Here is a 23869-nt window from a genome sequence, read left to right as displayed (position 1 = left end):
TTGTCACCAGATACTGATACCGGTTGGAGGAGGGTACTGGGCTGACAATGTTGATGTGACTGTGCATGAATCAGTGTTGTATGGGGTTAAAGGCGGCCACAGGGGAGTGAACATTCTGTCTGACCTTGATGCGCTAGCAGGGAACACAGGATCAGGCTGTTGCTGCAGTCACATTGGATATCCATCCAGACGAAGCGTTGTTTCATGAGGGTGGCACATGCCTGGGCGTGTGAGGCGGTGGACCCATTCAAATACCAGTTTTCAGAAGGCGGGAGGGAGGAAGGGGTAGAGGGAATCATTGGAGCCATCAGATTGTGAAGGATCCATGAGGACGTCACACCAGATCGTGTGGTTGGAGGCGGGTGTGGATCTTACCTGGAAGATGAGGCAAGAGTCCACATTCCAAAGGGCGTGGAACAGGTTCGAGTTGCCCTCTTGAGCAGCGGCCAGAGCATTGTAGTCTAAGGTTTGGGTGGTGGTGTAGGAGCACCTAAGGCAATCTGCAATAATGTTCTTGATGCCAGCAACTTGCCAAATGTTGGTGGTGAATTATGTGGTATGCTTCTGTAGCCTATACTGTCAAGGTGACATCTGGTCTATGTCTTTCCTGAAAAAACCACAGGCAAGTGGGCGGTGGTCTGTGAAAATCGTAAAGACACATCCCTCAACTGAAGAGTGAAAAAAAATAGTGGACAGCTTCGTGGATTGCAAGCAGCTCATGGTCAAATGACCCCAGTGGCATTGTATATTGGAGAACTTGGATGAAAAGAAGGCAAGCAGTTGCCAGACGTAGGACAGGGTTGGGCCAGAAGGATCACGTTGGCTCGATTCCATTTTGTTTTTTCTAAGCTCTTGATAATGGCCAGGGTCCAAGAGACCAGCTTGTTCCCTTTGTTCTTATCGCCACAGAGTGCTGTAATAAGGGGTTCTTGGGTGGCACTGGCATCCTTAAGATGGTGACATAAAAAGTTGTCCATGCCAGTGACACGCCAGAGCACTATGAAAGTAGTAGTGCGTGGAAAGTCTGCCACTGCCTGAACTGACTTGGGAGTCAGCAGGAGCCAAGTGGCACAGACTAAGAGTCTGAGGAATTCGACCTTGCTCACCCTAAAAACGCATTTTACCAAATTGAGGATCACTCCAGCTTTCTGCAGGTGGGAAAAATTTTTGCATAGGTGTTGGTGATGCTCAGTAGGGTCTCTGGGGTAAATGATCACATCATCTTGGTTGGAAAAACACCCTAGTGCACCCCAGAGGGTGTTGTCCAAAAATTGCTGCCATGTTTGAGTGGCACTGTAGAGGCCAAATGTCATGAATGCACTCTCGAACAGGCTGAACATTTTCTCAATGTTCTCTGGGGCGACAGGGATTTGTGTGTATGTTTAGCTCAATTTATCTTACTGAAGGTAGTAGCTCCTTCACTGCAAACACACTAGGAATCGACTTTCTTGGGGTGAGGTGAAGAGCTGAAGCCCAGGGTTTCTGGAAGGGCGAAGTACACAAGCAAAGACGAGCTTTTCAAATTCCTTTTGTGTGATTATGCACTTGCGAGGGGGTATGGAGTGGGCATGGCAGAAAACTTGGGGGGGAGGGGGGCAGGGGTAGTGGTGATGCAATGAACAGTATCATGCTGAAGATTCCAGGGGGGCGCTACGCTGGATGGCTTGTTGAGGAGGGGGAATTCTTTAAGAAGCTGAGCATATGAACCTGAAAGCACCAGCGTTTCACAGCAAAGCACGTGGCAGGGTGGGAGCTGCAGAGGATTCCTGCTGGATGTGCCATCAACTAAATGGCACTTCACTACGTTGGCTGCAATACAGAGAAAGTCAGTGCCCAGAAAGGGGTTAGTAATGTCCGTGACTGTGAAGGTCCACAGGAGTGTGTGCTGGAAGCTTAGGTCGAGTGACTGAGTATGCACCCTGAAGGTAGGAATGGCTCTGTGTTGTTGGTGGCATGATGAGGAGGGGAGAGGGGAGGCCAGAATTTGGAGTAGTTTCTGGAGAATATGGATAAGTCATAGCCAGTGTCAATGACGTAGTAGGCAGGGGGATTAGTGTCAATCAAATCCCATAAGAATATGTGCTGTGAAGTGGCACATCAACCGAGAATGCCTACTGCTGGTGGCAGCTGGGGTTTGGGGACCACGAGCAAGGTGGTCTGCAATTGGTTTCATTCTCACCAAACCTCTGGTGGTACCAGATAGCTGTGCCTAGTTCGCAGTGATTTTGGTTGTCAGGGGGTGACTGTTTTCACTTGGACTGCCCTCGCATGTGTGAGGGCAGTCAGCACCTGGCAGCAGGTGCACGAGGTGTAGGAAGGTGATGCTGGTGTTAAGTGCTACCATCTCAGAGCTCAAGTGTGCCAAAATTTGGGTGAGGTCAGGGGCCTGTGTGCTGGGTGGAGGTTTGTTAGCGGCACGAGGTGCGAGTCACCTTGTGCATTTCGTGGCTTGGGATGGGGTGAGGTGGAGCTGGCATTCCGCACAGCAGGGTGGTGCACACAATGGGGTGGCATACATGGAGGCATGCGGGATGGGGTGTGGAAGGGGGCAGTGGTGCATGCAAAGGGATGGCATGCATGGAGAGGGCAGGTGGAGAGGGCAAAGGGTGGGTTGAGTTGCAAGCAGGATGCATCCGGACGACCTAATGGGAACTGATTTCATGACCACATAGGTTTGCTAATAGGAATAATAAAAAAGGAAAACCATCATGTTTCTCTACTGAGACTATCAGAGTACTATGTGGGTAAAGAGGTGGTTGTTGCTGCTGTTGTTTGTGGTGGTGGTGATAGATTTAAGTGTAAAGATGGATTTGATAATTCTGTCAATAATATTTCCATCTCATGCATGTGACTTCACCTCTCCATAACTACTGCAACCTATATCCACTTGAACTGCTTACTGATGCCAAGCCTGTGTCTCCCTGTACAGGTTATTACCCCTCACCTCATCTACTCTCCCCCGTTACCAAAGCAACTACTCCTTGATCTCAGTATGTGTCCTATCAAGCTATCCCCTTTTTAGTCAAGTTGTGCCATGGTTTCTTCCCCACACTGATGAAATTAGTCTTCTTTAATTAACTAATCACATATAAACTTCAGAATTTTCGTGCAGCATTTGATTTCAAAAGCTGTTCTCTTCTTGTCTGAACTGTCTATCATTCACATTTCACTTCCATATAATGTTACACTTCTGGCAAATACTTTCAGAGAAGACTTCTTAACACTTAAAACCTACATCAGAAAGTTATCAAATTTCTCTTTTTCAGGAATATTCTTGTCCTTGCCAGTCTGTGTTTCATATCTTCTCTACTTCAGCCATGATCAGTTATTTTGCTGTCCAAATAGCAATACTCCTCTAATTCTCTTAAATGTCCCATTTCCTAAACTAATTCCCTCAGCCTCACTTGATTTAATTGCAAGACACTATGTTACCCTCACTTCAAGTTTGTTAATGTTTTTCTTATAACATTTTCAAGACACTGTAGCTGAATTAAATTACATGATGCTGAGAGAATGAGATTAGGAAATGAGACACTTAAAAGTAGTAGGCATGTTTTGCTATTGTGCAACAAAATAACTGATAGTGGCTAAAGTAGAGAGGATATAAAATATAGGCTGGCAATGGCCAGAAAAGCATTTATGAAGAAGAGAAATTTGCTAACATCAAATATAGATTCAAGGGTTAGGAAGTCTTTTCTGGGGGTATTTGTATGGAAGGTAGCCGTGTATTGAAGTGAAACATGGTCAATAAATGGTTTGCACAAGAAGAGAATAGAAGCTTTTGAAATGTGTTGCTACAGAAGAAAGCTGAAGATTATGTGGGTAGGTCATGTAACCAATGAGGAAGTACTGAATAGAACTGGGAGAAAAGAAATTTATGGCATAACCTGACTAAAGGAAGGGATCAACTGATAGCACACAGTCGATGACATCAAGGGACCACCAATGTAGTACTAGAAGGAAGTGTGTATGTGCAAGGGGGAGGGGGGGGGGAGATTGTAAAGGAAGACCAGGAGATGAATACCGTATTAACTCGAATCTAAGTCGCACTTTTTTTCCGGTTTTTGTAATCCAAAAAACCATCTGTGGCTTAGAATCAAGTGCAAAGTAAGCGGAAGTTCTAAAAAATGTTGGTAGGTGCCGCCACAACTAACTTCTGCCATCGAATATATGTAGTGCTATACAGGCATGTTTTGCAGGCACAAAGATAAATACTGGCACCAAAACCTCTGCGTCAGTAAATAAATTAAAAGAAAAGGTAGAAGAATGTAAACATTATGCCATATATTCTTTCGTGTTTGCTGCTATCTCATTTAAATCCTGTATCCCTAATATGAGCAAGCAGTAAAGGAAACAAAAGAAAAATTCGGAGTACGTATTAAAATTCATGGAGAAGAAATAAAAACTTTGAGGTTCGCCGATGACATTGTAATTCTGTCAGAGACAGCAAAGGACTTGGAAGAGCAGTTGAATGGAATGGACAGTGTCTTGAAAGGAGGATATAAGATGAACATCAACAAAAGCAAAACAAGGATAATGAAATGTAGTCTAATTAAGTCGGGTGATGCTGAGGGAATTAGATTAGGAAATGAGGCACTTAAAGCAGTAAAGGAGTTTTGCTATTTGGGGAGCAAAATAACCGATGATGGTCGAAGTAGAGAGGATATAAAATGTAGGCTGGCAATGGCAAGGAAAGCCTTTCTGAAGAAGAGAAATTTGTTAACATCCAGTATTGATTTAAGTGTCAGGAAGTCATTTCTGAAAGTATTCGTATGGAGTGTAGCCATGTATGGAAGTGAAACATGGACGATAAATAGTTTGGACAAGAAGAGAATAGAAGCATTCGAAATGTGGTGCTACAGAAGAATGCTGAAGATTAGATGGGTAGATCACATAACTAATGAGGAAGTATTGAATAGGATTGGGGAGAAGAGAAGTTTGTGGCACAACTTGACCAGAAGAAGGGATCGGTTGGTAGGACATGTTCTGAGGCATCAAGGGATCACCAATTTAGTATTGGAGGGCAGCGTGGAGGGTAAAAATCGTAGAGGGAGACCAAGAGATGAATACACTAAGCAGATTCAGAAGGATGTAGGTTGCAGTAGGTACTGGGAGATGAAAAAGCTTGCACAGGATAGAGTAGCATGGAGAGCTGCATCAAACCAGTCTCAGGACTGAAGACCACAACAACAACAACAATCCCTAATAAACTACGAAACCAGAGTGAGACAACAGCAAAGGCAGAAGAATATAAATATCATGTCATGTTTATATTCGTATTATTCTTATGCTGAATAGTGATACAGTCAGAAATGAAGCACAGCAACTGACTAGATTTTTAAATCTAGGATGACTAATTTCTGTGCAGAACGTAATGTACTAAAGAGGCGTCTGCAAAGATTTTCAAACGGAGAAAAATTTTTGCTAAGCTCTCATTAAGAACATCTTCTATCATACACAGTCTATTATTTTGTTCTTGTTGATCATTATCAATGAAAGCAGCAGTGCAAGTAACAACAAATAGCAGTCTCTTGCCATTGTTTCGCTTAGGAGACAATTCCTCTCTATTTTTACTATAAGCCGCGGTAGAACGCACAAAAGCAAGCCATGCCGCGAGCGGCGACAGGTCGTAAACACTCATTATCAGAATGCGACAAACAATGCATGACACAGTACAATAATGCATTTTCAGCTTAGAGTGACGTAAACACCTATAACAAAGAGAACGGCACTTATCAGATAAAAGCAAAACAAGCAATCGATTCAAACCAGACAAAGCATGTGAAAAAGGAAGGGTACCCTTATAAATACAGATGGAGTGCCTGACGCTTAGCAGTGGCTACCTGGTAAAGCTTAACTGCTAAGCTTATGACTCAAACCAAACTATTGTAGCTGTATCTTCATCCATCCGACCTAAATTGTGTTTCATGTTACAATGGACCAACTTTGTTTCGATTTGGAGGTGCGGCCTAAAACTTTTCTCTCCCTTTGAATTTCGAGTCTCAAATTTCAGGTGCGGCTTAGATTCAGGAAAATTTTTTTCCCTTGATTTTGAGTCTCATTTTTCAGGTGCGGCTTAGATTTGAGTGCGGCTTAGATTGAGTAAATACGGTACAGTAAGTAGTTTCAAAAGGATGTAGTATGCTGTAGTTACTCAGAGATAAAAAGGATTGCACAGGATACAGTAATGTGGAGAGCTGTATCAAACTAATCTTCAGATTGAAGACCACAACAAACAACTTTCCAATCTCTGTCTTCTGTAGTGTCCTCGTTGTGACTGTTGTGTCCTCATCAATACTGTAGAGTCTTGTACTATAGGAAACAAGGGAGAGGATGTTGTTTGGTGGCCAGTATCCTCTTTCTATAACAGTAAAGCACACATGTATGGGCGCACTTGATCCAGCACCTTCTATTGATCTTCTTGCTACATCTTTGCTGACTGGTGTGGTGGTGACAGCTTACACCAGCATATTCCTTCCCCACGAAATGCCACACTGTTTTCGTGTAGTAAAGATATGAATGACAGTGGGGTGGGAGGCAGGATGCTGGATGTAGTGATGAGCCAGGAGCCAGGATTGTGCAGGATGGCGTACTCCCGACCGTACCCTGCAATCTGGCTTGTAAGCCAACAGGAACATCCTCCGGAAAACTGCTGCCAGGGCACATGTCCAGGACTGAGGGCATGTTGTGGGGCAATGACGGCAATGGCGGGTCCAGGTCCGTTGAGTCGGCATGTGAAGGTGAGGGCACATCATCCATCTGCTTGTCCTGGGGTGTCCTGGTGACAGCAGTGGGCAGCTGGGAAGGCCGCACGCTCCTGGGAGACCTTGAACCTTAGGGGAAGAAAAGCAGCAGAATCATGGGGCAAATGGTATGCACGAATTTGGTTCTGGCAGTGGCGCTGCAAAACCATTGGGACCTGCAGTTGATTACATAAATGAGCCAATGCATTCCTGGATCATGCCTATTTCTCAGTGCCCATGGTTGCCATAAACACAGAAAAGAAAAAGATTGTGTGGGCACAAAGTGATACTTCGGACCACTGGTGGCTCTGGATGCTGTGGTGGGTGTAGCAAGTGTAGCAGCATCCGATGGCAGTGACCATGCAGAAGTTCTGCTGGTGATGGTCCGTCTGGAGCGATAGGAGGTGAGAAAGAGTTGCACCAGCTGTTCCCGTGTGTGGGAGGTGTGAACCTTGGCCATTTGTTGTCTGAAAGTGCATACTAAGTATTCTGCTTCCCCATTGGACTGGGGTGAAATGGAGCACCTGTTGGATGACAAATGCCATTTCATTCACAAACAGTTCATTAACACGTGAAGTGAAATGTCTGACACAAGCACTTCTGACAACCTATGCAAAATATGGAGGACAACATTGGAATTGTGCTATGTGATGTGGTAGAAGCCATATGCACTGCAAATGGGAACTTGCTAAAAGAGTCTACCACTATGAGCCAACAAGTGTTGCAATTTGGCCCTGCAAAGTCAATGTGCACTCATTGCCATGGCGATTGAGTCTTAGGCCAAGCTGAGAATGTCTGTGGTGGAGCGGGTTGGTTTTCCATGCATGTGTGACACTGTGACATCATCTGTCTAATGTAAGCATCCATGCCCTACAAAGTATAGTGCTGTTGCACCAACTGTGTAGTGCGAACAATTCCCCAATGTCCTTGATGGAGCAATCACAACACATCATTTTGCAACACTTTGGGAATAAGCACACATGATTGTCCACTGTCATTTTAAACTAGAATCACACCTTGTTGAACTGAAAGGTTATGTCAACTAGCAAAATATCAGTAAACAACTGGGTTCAGGATACTGTTCAATGAACAAGGCCAAGACATGCGAATGTAATGTAACAAAACCTTGGATCTGTGTCTGCTTTCATGGCTTGTGCAATTTTTCTGTAGTGCAAGAGAAAAGATTCCAGCAATTCAGAGTCCTGTGCATTGGTGAGGCAGATACATCAAAATCAGAGCCTGGGCCAATCAGAAAGTGAGATTGGGCGTTTGCATTGCCATGCTTTGCTGTAGATCTGTATAAAATTTCATACTGATACTGTGAAAGCAACAAAGCCCAATGTCGCAATTTTTGAGCAGAGCGTGTAGGAAGTGGCACCTGTTTCTAACTGAAAGTTCACATGATGGCCAGAAATTTGTAATAAGACACATAGTTTGTTAGAATGTTGTTGCCCAGCACTAGGGTGAGGAGGGGGCACAACCATAATCTTACTTTCATCAGAATGTGTTGTAGGTTTTGGAAACACAGTGTTCTCTGAATGTACATGAGAATTTTTTTTTCTTGGGTATGGAAAAAATTGGCGGTTTTATGCTGTTGCAAACAGACTGGTTGGACATGGCCTTTTTTCCACATGTGTAACATGTTGTGTTACATGATTGGCAATCCTGTTTTTCATGGTAAGCAAAACGTCTAGGGCAATACTTCACTAAATTCACAGGTCCTTTTATATGTCTAGGTGGCTCTCCGCATGGCTGTGTACACGCTCTTTATTGTGGCTGCTTGGGGCAGTCATGAGCAAGAGGTGAGTCAACCCAACAAATTGGAGCCCGATCAAACTTATCAGCCACTATGACACCCGAATCATATTGCTCTAAGATTTGCAATACTTGAGGAAGTGATGGATCTTGCTCTAAGATTTGCAATACTTGAGGAAGTGATGGATCACAGTACTTTAGGATCTGTTCCCATTTTCTACTATGTGGGTCTAATCATTAAATAACTGTAGAAATTGCCATAAATACACTTAAATTTACACTTCCTAGTCATGCTCGTTAGTTCTGTGTACCACTGGCGGTACATCTATTCCGGCTTTTTCGGCAAGCGAAAGAACTATCTGTCTTCAGTTACTTGGACTTGCTGGTCATAGTACTGAGTTAATGCAGTGATTACTTGGTCATAGCTGATTTTGTCCGAAGAGGTGGTTGAGAATAGTTTTCATGTTAACCTGAACACTGGGAACCCTGCAATCAAAAGCTACAGCTTTACAGTACCTCGAAAATGATGAACTTGACAGTGTGTTTGGAACTGAGTCAGTTATTCAAGCCATTCCTCTTCTGTCTTGTTAAATTGCTGGAACATTGGTATGCTGGTCGGCAGCACTTGCTGGGCTGGTTGGTTGGTTGGTTGGTTGTGCGGCCAACACAGCTTGTGCAGCCAGTAGCTGTTGTACTGTCAAATGTGATTTGAGACTTTCTCGGCGTATTCCATTCGTGAAATCTTCTCGGGTGATCAGCCGAGTAAAGGCGTCGTCTTCTCGCAACGTTTCGAAGGGTTTCGTACCCATCATCTTCAAGCGAAGTGAAGATGATGGGTACGAAACCCTTCGAAACGTTGCGAGAAGACGACGCCTTTACTCGGCTGATCACCCGAGAAGATTTCACGAATGTTGTACTGTCGTCAGCAGGGTAGCAATTTGTTGGTTCTGAAACACAAAACTTGTGTTAGGTCCATCACATTGGTCATTTGTGGCTAAGGCAAGGGAGGTTGGAGGGGGTGGGGTAACCATTGTCTACACAAATGAGTTATAGCAAAAAAGCAAGAAAAGCATCTGAAAAGAGAAATTTGTTTAGTTAGGCAGCTCCCCTCCTGGAATATACGCAAGAACACAACAAATCACCAAACACTTGAACATGAGCACCCCTGAAAGCAAAATCTTTGGCCAAGTTGATTAACTTCGATTGGCACTGAATTTTCCTCTTTGCCACTGTAGTGTCCTTGTCGCTACTTTTGTGTCCTCTTAGACACTGTAGAGTCTTGGACCATAGGTATCAAAGGAGAGGCTGTTCTCTGGTGGCCAGTATCCTCTTTCTACAACACAACTACACACATGTATTAACAGGGTTCTTTATTTACATTGACAGGAAGCTACTTATGTTTAAGAGAGTCCATGTGTTGTGATACACAAGATCTTCAAATAATAGTCCATGTTAGCCTCACTGCTGGTGAAGTACATGCCCCACTATAAACAATACTCCTGATGCTATACACACCTGTAGCCAGTGATGTGAACTGACAGACACCAACTAGGATAATGACTGAGCTAGTGACTGAGACTGAGCCCTCTGGTCAGCAGCAGTGATCTAAATACTTGCGGTTGAGAGGGCATTGGTGGTGCGTTGGTTGTGAGTCCGTCTTTGGCGTCTCTCCTGATAGGTGTGCTTGGTCCAGCACTTACTATCGATCTTCTTGCTACATTTGCTGACCAGTGTGTTGGTGACAGCTTACGTCCGCACATTTTCCCCAACAGTTTTTACCCTCTACAGCTCCCACTAGTACCATGGAAGTTATTCCATATCCTATCATCCTACCCTATCTTTTTGTCGGTGTTCTCCGTATGTTCCTTTCCTTGCTGATTCTGCCAAGAACCTCTCCATTTATTATCTTATAAATCTACCTCATTTTCAACACCCTTATACAGCATCACATCTCATATAGCTTAATTCTCTTCTTTTCCTGTTCTCTAACAATTTGCTTCCTATACTTTGTCCCTGCTACCTTCAGAATTCCAAATAAATATTATAAATGGTGGTATGTCTTCATTTTTCTGGAACCTGAGCTTATCTTTCACCAGGCCAATTTCTATAAGCCATTTATAAATAATTCTTGTTGTAATTCTGGAACCACCATTTATTAAGCTGATGATTTGGTAATATTCACATCTGTCAGAACCTCCCTGCCTTTATGCTAGGGCTATTGCAGTGTATAATGCCAGTGTATAATGCCTGTCTCCTAAAACCTCCATACTATACGGAACTGTTTTTGTGATGGTTCATCCTCCAACGACCTCAATAATTAAAAAGGTGTGTTTCCTACTTCAGGTATTTGTTTCAACTTATGTCTTTCTGTACTCTTTTTCTTACTGTTTCACATCCCTCATTTCATATTTTTCTATTTCCTCTTCCCTTTCCATAATATAGTCTTGAAAATCACTTACATGTTTTTCTCCTTTTGACAATTGAAGAGAAATGGGATCCAATCTTGTTTGGCCATGAAGATTTATTTTACTGAAAGAACTGGTAAATGGTGACAACATTTATTATGGTTTCAACAAACAATTTCCTTTTGTTACAGATTTCATCAACAGAAGGAAGAGGAGAGATTGCAGTATACTATTCATGTCTGATATGCCCTGCTCTTCACTGGCCTACTGTAAATGACATTTTCACTGTGACACTGTCCCACTTAAATGTGTACTTCAGTCTCCTGGACTCAAGACCAGCAGCATTATGAATGCCTTCAAAGGCTGATAAATATAAAACATGTATCATCAACAGTCTGTGTGGATGTGGATGAAATAGCCATGCTGCCATTTAATTGAATGATATTTTCCTAAGATATTTTTTGATCAAAATACATGTGATTAATATATTTTAAAAATATTGCACTATGAACTTCAAAAACAATCATGAAGCTCAGTTATACAGAGCATCAAGATTGATTAGTGCCAAAATTTTATGACTGTTCTGTCACTTCTATGTAAGAAGATTAACAGTATATTCATATTGTACAGTTCTTGTCATATTTTCAAATGTACAAATTTTTGTAAAAAAGATGAATGTAAAAGTGTTGGGCACAGTTCCAATACTATACTTTTTTATACTAATGTTTGTTATTTATGGTATATTGCACAATAATAAATAAGAGGTAAAACCAATGAGAACACATTTTAAAGCTGCTTAAATGTAACCATATGATGAATTTTGCAACGACAGCACTTGCAAGAAGAAAATGATGAGTTCTTTAATTAATTCATAAAAAAATGTAAAAATAATGTGTCATTATTACCTTTAATGAGAACAATATCTTGTTTATATCCATAATACTGTAACAAAGATTTCTTTTGAATGATGAGGAGTTTGTACATAGATGAGACTGGTGAATTCGCGTTGTAACTCTTTACACAACCCAAAGATTTAAAAAAGAACCTCTTAAATCACTCTATCATAAATTCAAGTTTTATTCCGCACAATATAACCACACTAACCCACAAACTAAAAACCAAATATATCCAGGTATCTTGTCCACCTCCATGTCACCAATGCACACTTACGTGGTGCCACTTGATTCTGACATAGCCAGAACAAATCCTGGTGGTGGCAAAAATTTTTATCATCAGTATTTGGCTGGCAAGGGTAGGTGAGGTGGCGGTGTACAGGTTCCAATTACTTTGCATCAACGCCCTGGATTAAATTCCAGGCCTTCCCACATTGTCTCAAGGAGCAAGGGGATGTGACACTGGTCTACACCTAGACACATACTCTGCAAATCCCTGTGTAGTGCTTAGCAGAGGCCACTTGCAATGGCACCAATGGTATCACATGTCAGGGATCTAACCCATCTAATCATGTATGGTGAGAGGGAAAACTGACTGCTTAAATGCCTATGCACACACTGTAATTAGTCTAATCTTACTTTCATGAACTCTAGGTTAGATTAGATTCAGTTTTCATTCCATTGACCCAAGAATGAGACAAGTCTCATGGATATGGAACATGTCAGAAAGTGCAACATAAAAAACATAAAACACTTGAATATAATACCCACCACCCTGACCACTTTTCAGGAGACTGTCATTATAGTAAACTGGAACTGTTAATATTTATATAATTAATACACTGTCAGGATGAAACATAGTTATGCACTTTTAATAAATGTATCATACACAAAATACCTAATCCTGACTGTTGTGACCAAGTGCTGTCAAAACTGAAATCTGACGGATGTTTTTACTTAAGCTGGTCTAACAGTCCCTGCTAAAACATTCATCTAAGGAGTAGAAGGAGTTACCTACCAAAAAAAGTCTTTCAAACTCTGAATAACCTGTGCTTTATCTGAAACCAAGTCATTAATGGTTGCTGGCAATTTATTGAAAATGTTTGTTCCTTAATACTGGACCCCTTTTTGGACCAAGGTAAGTAATTTTAGGCCTTTATGTAGATTGTTCTTATTCCTAGTATTGATACTATGTATTGAACTATTGATTGGAAATAGAGATATATTACTTGCAACAAATTTCATTAAGGAATAAATGTACTAAGAACCAATGGTTAGTATACAAAGTTCCTTGAACAAGTTTTTACATGATGTCCTTGAATTTACATCACAAATGATTCTTATAACGTGCTTTTGCGTGCTAAAAACTTTTGCTCTGTTTGATGAGTTACCCCAGCATATGATCCCATATGACATAATGGCAAGTAAGCAAAGTATGTAACTTTTTATATTTATATCTCCTACATCTATGGGACTGGAGACCACCCCTAGATTTATATGGCGATCAGTCTGTCAGTTAGTTGAAAACAGTATTTACAAAATGTTTTGCTGAGTGCATCTGTTCTCTAATTCAGTTCACAGAGTGATGAGTTATCGGATGGATGCCCTCAGTGAAACATTTTGTAAATACTGGTTTTAGCTTGAATATACACTCCTGGAAATGGAAAAAAGAACACATTGACACCGGTGTGTCAGACCCACCATACTTGCTCCGGACACTGCGAGAGGGCTGTACAAGCAATGATCACACGCACGGCACAGCGGACACACCAGGAACCGCGGTGTTGGCCGTCGAATGGCGCTAGCTGCGCAGCATTTGTGCACCGCCACCGTCAGTGTCAGCCAGTTTGCCGTGGCATACGGAGCTCCATCGCAGTCTTTAACACTGGTAGCATGCCGCAACAGCGTGGACGTGAACCGTATGTGCAGTTGACGGACTTTGAGCGAGGGCGTATAGTGGGCATGCGGGAGGCCGGGTGGACGTACCGCCGAATTGCTCAACACGTGGGGCGTGAGGTCTCCACAGTACATCGATGTTGTCGCCAGTGGTCGGCGGAAGGTGCACGTGCCCGTCGACCTGGGACCGGACCGCAGCGACGCACGGATGCACGCCAAGACCGTAGGATCCTACGCAGTGCCGTAGGGGACCGCACCGCCACTTCCCAGCAAATTAGGGACACTGTTGCTCCTGGGGTATCGGCGAGGACCATTCGCAACCGTCTCCATGAAGCTGGGCTACGGTCCCGCACACCGTTAGGCCGTCTTCCGCTCACGCCCCAACATCGTGCAGCCCGCCTCCAGTGGTGTCGCGACAGGCGTGAATGGAGGGACGAATGGAGACGTGTCATCTTCAGCGATGAGAGTCGCTTCTGCCTTGGTGCCAATGATGGTCGTATGCATGTTTGGCGCCGTGCAGGTGAGCGCCACAATCAGGACTGCATACGACCGAGGCACACAGGGCCAACACCCGGCATCATGGTGTGGGGAGCGATCTCCTACACTGGCCGTACACCACTGGTGATCATCGTGGGGACACTGAATAGTGCACGGTACATCCAAACCATCATCGAACCCATCGTTCTACCATTCCTAGACCGGCAAGGGAACTTGCTGTTCCAACAGGACAATGCACGTCTGCATGTATCCCGTGCCACCCAACGTGCTCTAGAAGGTGTAAGTCAACTACCCTGGCCAGCAAGATCTCCGGATCTGTCCCACATTGAGCATGTTTGGGACTGGATGAAGCGTCGTCTCACGCGGTCTGCACGTCCAGCATGAACGCTGGTCCAACTGAGGCGCCAGGTGGAAATGGCATGGCAAGCCGTTCCACAGGACTACATCCAGCATCTCTACGATCGTCTCCATGGGAGAATAGCAGCCTGCATTGCTGCGAAAGGTGGATATACACTGTACTAGTGCCGACATTGTGCATGCTCTGTTGCCTGTGTCTATGTGCCTGTGGTTCTGTCAGTGTGATCATGTGGTGTATCTGACCCCAGGAATGTGTCAATAAAGTTTCCCCTTCTTGGGACAATGAATTCACGGTGTTCTTATTTCAATTTCCAGGAGTGTATTTTATGTGCCAGTTCTGCTTTTAACTTTAACAAGCCAATACATCTTACATCACCTGTCCAGCTAATTAAGATAAGGAGTACATTTATGGCTCAAATTGGCCATATGTATTAACCTGCACTGAAATCACATGATGGTGACTCTGTTTACCAAACTGAGTCATTGTACATAAAAATTTGACAAATGCGATCTTGGCTGAGGAGCTGTCTTTCTTCAAGTTGAATATTTACAGATCAGCCTTTATTACTCAGTATGAGCTAGTTAAGGACAAAATGTTTATTACATTTTTGGTAAAAGAGAAAATATGAGGAGGAATCCATGTAAAATCATATAAAAGTTTGACAGTGGATACATAACCTTGGGAAATATTTTCCGTTTCCTCAAGCCATTTAATTACAGCTAACTGTAAATAGAATGTTCAGAATTTGTTTCTTAGTGCTACTTTCCATTCCTTGAATCAACAACCAGAATTAATTTTCTCATTCATAATGCTTCTATAAAATATGGGCAATGAATAACTAAATGAAAGTCATGATAATGGAATTGTATGATTATTGGTGGAGCAACCACTGACTACAAGGAAGAAGGCCACAGTGCCACAAGAGCTCTCCAGGAAGAACTAGAAAAGAATTCATATGTAAATAAATTTATGGTTACTACTCCACACAGATATAAATTGATGGAAAAGTTCTGTGAAAACCAAGAAATACTTGTAACATCCAAGAAATTTATTGAAGCAAGTAGTGATTTAAGAGATCAGTTTACAAAGCATGTCTGCACAGAAACAACTAACTGAAAAAGAAATGTCTGAAGAGATAACAGGAGCAATTCAAGCAATGTTGGATTGGTTACAAATACTCCAATTACACAGCCTGAAAAGACATCATCTGAAGAAATTGATGTTGGGGTGCAACTGCTAGAGCTTTAGAGGCATTGGACATATCAGAAGTTGTTTCAGAAATTTTGCAGACAACATAGACCAATCCTTACGTAAAATAGCATCAGATGTGCCTCACATAAGCCAGGTAGAAATTTTGGCAATCTCAGAGAGATATGAGAAAAGTTCATTGGGTTCAGCTGTCTGTACTTCAGAGATTTCAAACACATTCACAGTAACCTCCAAATTACTCAAAAGATCAGTGGAGGAAAAACAAAATGCACATATTTAGAACACTTGACACACCAGAATTTTTTGTTTCCAGAGCTAAAGGAAAGTGTAACACACGAAATTGGAAAATGTGATTCGTGATTGTAATCTAAGATTGTACTTCAATATGTGGCAAGTAAAGCACAAGCTACTGAAGTCTGAACAGGTGCCAAATTGGCAGCCATATATTATTTTTTATGGTGCAACTAAAAGTTTGAAATATAGCAGGTTATGAATTTGGTACAGATTGCATTTGGGTTGTGAAGTTTGTATGTATGTAAGCAGTACCATATGGATAGAACACCATGGACTATTGTTAACTGTGATGAAATGCTTTTGAGGCAGCTGTTGTAGAGGTAAAAGTTCAAGGAAAAATGCATAGTAATAAGACTGTAGGCCAACAGATTTCCTTGCAGCCTGGTATATAGTTTTCTTGGGGAATCAGAAGCTACACTGGATAAAGAAATCAGATAATTTACACACATTAGCAAGGGGAGATATCAATATTAATACTTGAAGCAAAGTTGCTCAAAATGAAGCTTAGGTGATTTTATTAGCACCTATAATTTCAAACTAAGAATGAACTACCTTGCTAAATTCGTTAGTGCATCAAACATGCACATATACATAAAACTGATGCTCTTAATAATATTGAAGTTTAAAGAGGAGTGATGTCATTCACTACATGTCCAGCACACTACGGAAGTGTTATTCGTTATGATGTGTTGTATTTAATTGTATTTTTTTATGAGTGGCAAGTGGAGTTTAATGGGAAAACCAAAAGCAGCAATAACAAGAGTAGTGAGAGAATAAAAGAAAAGGTGTTCAAATGTGTGTGAATTCCTAAGGGACCAAACTGCTTAGGTCATTTGGTCCTTAGACTTACACACTACTTAAACTAGCTTATGCTAACAACAACAACACACACACACCCATGCCTGAGGGAGGGCTTGAACCTCTGATGGGAGGGACCGAGCATTCCATGACATAACGCCTCAAACTGTGCGGCTATTCCACGCGGCTGAGAGTGATCAGGCAGTGCAGATACAAGCTTACTGCTTGCAGGTGAGGCCTCACTGCCCAACACTGGGGAGTTGGTCCAGTCCCAGGTGAGTATGATGATGCAAAACATGCTAGACATAATTGTGTAAGTAACCACAGATATTCTGATTACAGCAGTCATGAAGAAAATCCAAGGTACAAGGGTTAGAACTTAAATAGTGGCAACTATTTATCCACAACCAATACAAAAGAGTTACATGTTTGCACCTGTTACTGTCCTTCAAAGTAGTCACCAGCGTTGTGTAGAACCTGTTGGCAGCAATGTGGAAGGTGTAGTATACCGATAGCAGAGCCTATTCTGTTGATGGTGCGAATGGAGCAGTCTGCTGCCTATGGTGGGAATGGAGCGGTCTACTGCCTGTCGAATCTATGGAAGAGTTCTGAAGCGAATGCCACAAAGTGGTTCCTTCATCTTTGGAATCAAATCAAAGTCACAAGGACTTAAGTCCAGGGAGTATGGTGGACGGTACAGTACTTCCCAGTCCCATCGACCAAACAGAACAGCCACAGCTTGTACTGCATGCGCCCATGCACTGTCGTGCAAAATGATGGGTGGGTTGTGCAGAAAGTGTCACCGCTTCTTTCGCAACACTGGTTGCAGCTGATGCTCCAAAAACGAACAGTAATACTGTGCATTGATGGTCTGCCGTGGGGGAACATAATGCATTAGAATAACACCATCACAGTCACATAAGAGAATCACAACAACTTTCATCATATTGCGGCTCTGACGCACTTTCGACTTTTGCGGCGACCCATGATGATGCGGTTCGTTGGATTGGCATTTCAGTTTTCGCGCATACGATGTGGCCCATGTCTCATCCAGTGTTATGATAAGGCATAAGAAAGCCTCTCCTTCATGCTCATAGCGCTCCAAGTGCATCTCAGCAGCATCGTAACGCATCCATTCCTGCATTTCTGTCAATTCTTGCAGAACCCATTGCGATGAAATTTTTCGCATGCCCAGGTGTTCCTTCATAATTTGAAGCACAGTCGTACATTCTAATCCGGTTTCATGGGTGAGCTCAAGAATCATATGGCATCGATCACTGGCCACTAATGCAGCAACAGCATGCACTTCTTCTTCAGACATGCTAGGACGACCTGCCCAATGCACGTATGGCACAGTTTGCTGACCTTTGTTGAAGGCTTTTACCCAATGTGCCACTGTTCTGTATGGCAATGCCAATTCCCCACATACCTTTTGAAGACCTTGATGACACTGTCGTGCTGTACGACCTCTGGCACATTAAATCTTGATCCAACATCATTGTTCCTGTTTTGAAAACATAGTGACACCGTTATGATAGGCTGCTCACTCACAAGTGATTGTCTTTCCCTTGATTGTGCGCATGCCGTTGAAGTGGGACAGGCGAGTCAATTTGTTTGGTCATAAGGTAGGTATGTGACCAACATGTGCTATCAGTGAAAATAGTAGATTCCATTGCACAGTGTCTCGACAGCACTGTTGCCACTATTTAAGTTCCAACCTACAAATAATCAGTCATAATAGTAACCAAATTCAATCTTTAGGAAATTCATTGTCTAGCCTCCATAAACCAGAGCAATACCTCTCCTTGCATATGAGATATATATATCATATTTCACAACTGAAATGCCATAGCACGCACATCCAGCTTCCTAGCTGTGCCTATGCACAACACTAAATCTATCTAAATTTCAGCCATAAGACACTGCTCTCCACTCTACATTCAAGAGGAGAGCAAGACTTTACCTATTAACATTGGGATAGTTTCTCTTTCTGCATGTTATAATGGTACAGCTTCCAAAATTTCAAGTCAACATTACGATACCAGTTCAATATCATACACTGCCTGTATAGTTAAGTGGATATCGTACAGTTCTATATGTGCTAAAGTCTATATAAGTAAATTTGACATTCCAGATTAATCACCAAGTACATTCCTAATTGTTAATTGACTGACACCATTAATCAGAACCTGTTCCTATGCCAAATTAGTCATCATTTCATAAAATTGTAATGATCATTCTGTAACAGTAAGTAATTAGAGACTGCAGAAATGGTAGCATGAAAAATCATTACTTCTAATTAACAAAATGGTAATTTAAAAATCCAATAACAGAAAACTTCATTACTTTTGTGAAACAGCTTAAAAGTTATTATCATGCAATGTATTTTCACTCATTATTTATTTTTATGTCCTCCTTTACAATCAATATTCTTTGTAATTACATTTCTAATTGACTGTCCATTGTTTACACCATCCAACTTTCCGATTTATAGAATCTGAAACTATATTTGTGACTTTTACATATGTAATCAGATAAAGCATGAGTTCTGTACTGTCAATAAATGTTAGTAACAAAATCCATACAGTAACTAATTACAGAACAAAAATAATGCAAAAGACATTACTGTAATTAAAGTTCAGATTGATTTACATACCTGAAACCACAGATTATACTACAAAAATTATGTCATTTGAGTTTGTATTTTATACATATTGCTGTATTATCAGTTTTCTTACGTTTTGTAATTATTAATTAGAACATCAAAATTGTACCAAATTAATAATGGTTATTTTGAATTCATTGTTAGAATTCTATACAAAGAAGAGCAGCAGAGCAGCCTCACTCTCAGTTTTTTATGTCAAGCTCAGTCTTTTGTCTCACTCTCTGTGTTTTATCTCAGTTTTTTTGTCCTGATGTGCTTTGGACAGTCCGTCTTTTGGTAATGCTGTTTATTTCATATGGAGAACAAATTGAAAATACACCTGAATCTTTTATTTACATAGTGTCCACATGCAAATACAGAACAAGGCAAATTTCAAAAGAAGAATTCAACAAGGTGGAAGCACAAAAAAAGGAACAGGTGCAGACGTCAATGCGAAATGCTTTTAATAGTTTCCACAATGAAACATTGTCTAAAAATATGGTAGAAAACCCACAGAGATTCTGGTCTTATGTAAAGTACACCAGTGGCAAAAAACAGTCAATACCATCAATGCGCGATAGTGATGGAAATGTTACCGATGATAGTGTCACTAAAGCGGAGTTACTAAATACAGTTTTCCGTAATTCCTTCATGAAAGAAGACGAAGTAAATATTCCAGAATTTTAAACAAAAGCAGCTGTTAGCATGAGTTAGATAAAAGTGGATATCTTAGGTGTTGCGAAACAACTCAAATCACTTAAGAAAGGCAAGTCTTCCAGTCCAGATGATATACCAATCAGGTTCCTCTCAGAGTATGCAGATACAATAGTGCCTTTCTTAGCAATCATACACAACCACTCGCTTGATGAAAGGTCTGTTCCTAAAGACTGGAAAGTAGCATAGATTACACCAATATTCAAGAAAGGAAATAGGAGTAACCGATTGAATTACAGACCCATATCACTGACCTCAATTTGTGGTAGGATTTTGGAGCATATACTGGACTGTAACATTATGAATCACCTTGAAGAAAATGCCTGATTGATACATAACCAACACGGGTTCAGAAAATATTGTTCTTGTGCAACACAGCTAGCTCTTTATTCCCATGAAGTAATGACTGCTGTCGACAAGGGATCTCAGATCCCTTCCGTATTCCTAGATTTCCAGAAAGCTTTTGATACCATTCCTCACAAGCAACTATTAATCAATTTGCATGTATATGAAGTGTTGTCTCAGTTGTGTGACTGGGTTCACGATTTCCTCTCAGAGAGGTCACAGTTTGTAGTGATAGACAGCAAATCATCGAGAAGAACAGAAGTGATATCTGGTGTTCCGCAAGGTAGTGTCATAGGGCCACTGCTGTTCCTGATTTACGTAAATGATCTACATGATAATTTGAGTGGGCCCCTTAGATTATTTGCAGATGACGCTTTAATTTACCATCTAGTAAAATCATCAGATGATCAATTCCAATTACAAAATGATCTAGAGAGAATTTCGGTGTGGTGCGAAAAGTGGCAATTGGCACTAAACAAAGAAACGTGTGAGGCCATTCACGTGGGTACTAAAAGAAATCCGATAAATTTTGGGTATACAATAAATTGCACAAATCTAAGGGCTGTAAATTTGTCTAAATACCTAGGAATTTCAAATCACGAGCAACTTAAATTGGAAAGACTACGTAGACAATATTGTGGGGAAGGCAAAGCAATGACTGCACTTTGTTGGTAGAACACTTAGAAGATGCGACAAACCCACTAAAGAGACAGCCTACAATACACTTGTCCATCATCTGCTGGAATATTGTTTCGTGGTATGGGATCCTTACCAGGTAGGATTGACTGAGGACATCGAAAAAGTGCAAAGAAGGGCAGCTCGTTTCGTGTTATTGCACAATAGGTGTGAGAGTGTCACCGAATGATACACGAGTTGGGGTGCCAGTCACTGAAACAAAGGCAGTTTTCTTCACAGCGAGATCTGTTTACGAAATTTCAATCACCAACTTTCTCTTCCGAATGCAAAAATATTTTGTTGACACCCACCTACATAGGGAGAAATGGCCATCATAATAAAATAAGAGAAATCAGAGCTCGAACAGAAAGATTTAGGTGTTCCTTTTTCCATGTGCCACTCGAGAGTGGAATGGTAGAGAAGTAGTATGAAAATGGTTCGATGAACCCTCTGCCAGGCACTTAAGTGTGAATTACAGAGTAACCATGTAGATGCAGATGTAGATGTAAATAGGTTATGTATCACTTTAGTGTAACTTCCACTCATCTCGTTACTGCTCAGTGTTTTAAAAACTGTGTTCATTACAGTAGAAACACCACTTAGACCATATCAGTTTGACTTTTGGGTATTTATTATTAAAGAGGGGGTGGTAGAGTTACAATGTCCTAGCTGTTTTCCTTCTATCTCACAGTGCGACAGAATCTTTGTCACATTGTCAACACTGGTCATGCTATTATTATCCTTATCTGTTTCTGTTGTCTTCTTTCCATCTCATATGCTAACATTATCATTTCTCATGCTTCTTCCAACCATTCAGATACGCCAAATTTGATTCCTTCTACAGGGCTTCCATAAATTTCTGTTAGATACCATTACTCACATTTGATAAAAACATAGTTACACAATGACAATAAAAATGTCATTTCTTAAATTCCACGTGTTCATTACTATATTTATTTACCATGAGCATCATCATGTAATACCGTTATTGTACTATTCATACTGTAATGTTGACTCGCTAAGGACATCTGATTAGATAACATTTTCGCAAATATGTCGACAACTGACATAGAGGTAACAAACATAGATTTATGCTTGTCTGACCTCAATGCTCCCATCATTGAAATCCCTTTAAGGTCAAAGGAAGATAAAGGTATGAATAATATTTACAAAAGAAACTTCTCTGTGAACAACTGTCATCAGTTCATAATTATCTTAGAAAATGAAAATTGGTTAGATATTATGAAACAAACAAGTACAGATGAGGCATATAGTGCATTTGCATCAAATTATATGATAAACTCTGAGATGTGTTTTCCAAGAAAACTGACCAGAATCAAGTCTACTGGACACATAAAGTCAAGTTCTTGGATGACTCTTGGCATTAAGAAATCTTATGAAAACACGAAAAAACTCAATTCAGGGTTGAGAGAGTGTGCAGATACTGATTTTATAGAATATGTAAAAAGGTATAGGAAAATATACCGCAGAGTAATTGCAAATGCAAAGTTACTAAGTAATGACAAGGAAAAAAAAACAGTCCAGAAATAAAACTAAAATAGCACGGGAAATTGTGAGAAAAGAAACCAGGGTACCTATCAAAGATAAGGAAATTATTCCAAAAAATGAGGAGAATAAAATGGTAGATATATATGCCACGCCTAATTATATAAATAATTACTTTTTAAATATAACCCAGACATTACGCAGGAATTTTGGGGAGCAGATTAAGAGAGCAGCACCCAAGGCAGCCAGCAGTATGATGGCAGTCCCAACAAATGGAAAGGAAGTTTTAAAAGTGATTAAAAGTCTGAAGTCCAAGAGATCAGCTGGAGTAGATGAGGTGCCAATAACAACAGTAAAGAAAACAGCTGATCAAATAGCAAACCCATTGGCGCACATAGCAAACTTGTCAATGGCTGAAGGCGTGTTTCCACAGAAACTGAAAATTTCTAAAGTCGTCTCCTGCTGAAAAAGGGTGATAAGCTTAAAATAGAAAACTACAGACCTGTCTCACTTATTCTAACTTTCTCTAAGGTTTTAGAGATACTAATGAAATATAGAGTCACACATTATCTTAATATCCACAACCTGATAAACAGTAATCAGCATGGATTTCAAGCTGGGAGAAGTACTGAAACAGCTGTACTGGAATACACAAAAGAAATAATCAGTAAATTGGAAGAGAGAAAAGTGTAGTCAGGGTAAAGCCTTTGACACCATTGACCACAGCATACTTTTGGAAAAGCTTGAAGCTATGGGTATCAGAGGACCAGTAAAAAAGTGGTTTGAGTCATATCTGGAAAAGAGGATGCAGGTGGTTGAAATTACAGCACCAAATATTAACCAAAAAATTAAACTAAAATCAGATCCAAGGGAGGTCACAGTAGGAGTACCCCAAGGAAGTGTATTAGGCTCCTTACTGTTCCTCATTTACATTAATGATATTCAGGTGTCAGAGAGAAAAGCTAGAATCATGTTATTTGCTGATGATACTAGTTTAATAATTTGTGATATGAAGCAGTCATTGCACAGTACTGTGGACCATGTCCTACAAGATATACAAAAATGGTTTAGTGCAAACAAGCTAACACTGAATGCAAAAAAATTAATTATGTGCAATATGGAAAAATAAGTGAACA

General features: G+C 41.1%; 1 protein-coding gene across 1 annotated transcript in view; it reads left to right on the top strand.

The window, feature by feature from the left end:
- The window catches only part of LOC124780155 (Down syndrome cell adhesion molecule-like protein Dscam2), a 436971-nt gene extending 425512 nt beyond the window's left edge, over window positions 1–11459 (top strand). The window contains exon 35 of the mRNA XM_047253760.1: window positions 11095–11459. Within this exon, the coding sequence (XP_047109716.1) occupies window positions 11095–11146 (52 nt within the window). The 3' untranslated portion in view covers window positions 11147–11459. The remainder of the gene's footprint in view (window positions 1–11094) is intronic.
- Window positions 11460–23869: the final 12410 nt, after the last annotated feature.

Source organism: Schistocerca piceifrons, chromosome 1 (assembly GCF_021461385.2).
Source record: "Schistocerca piceifrons isolate TAMUIC-IGC-003096 chromosome 1, iqSchPice1.1, whole genome shotgun sequence".
NCBI classification, from domain to species: domain Eukaryota; kingdom Metazoa; phylum Arthropoda; class Insecta; order Orthoptera; family Acrididae; genus Schistocerca; species Schistocerca piceifrons.
This window is presented reverse-complemented; position numbering and strand designations above follow the sequence as displayed.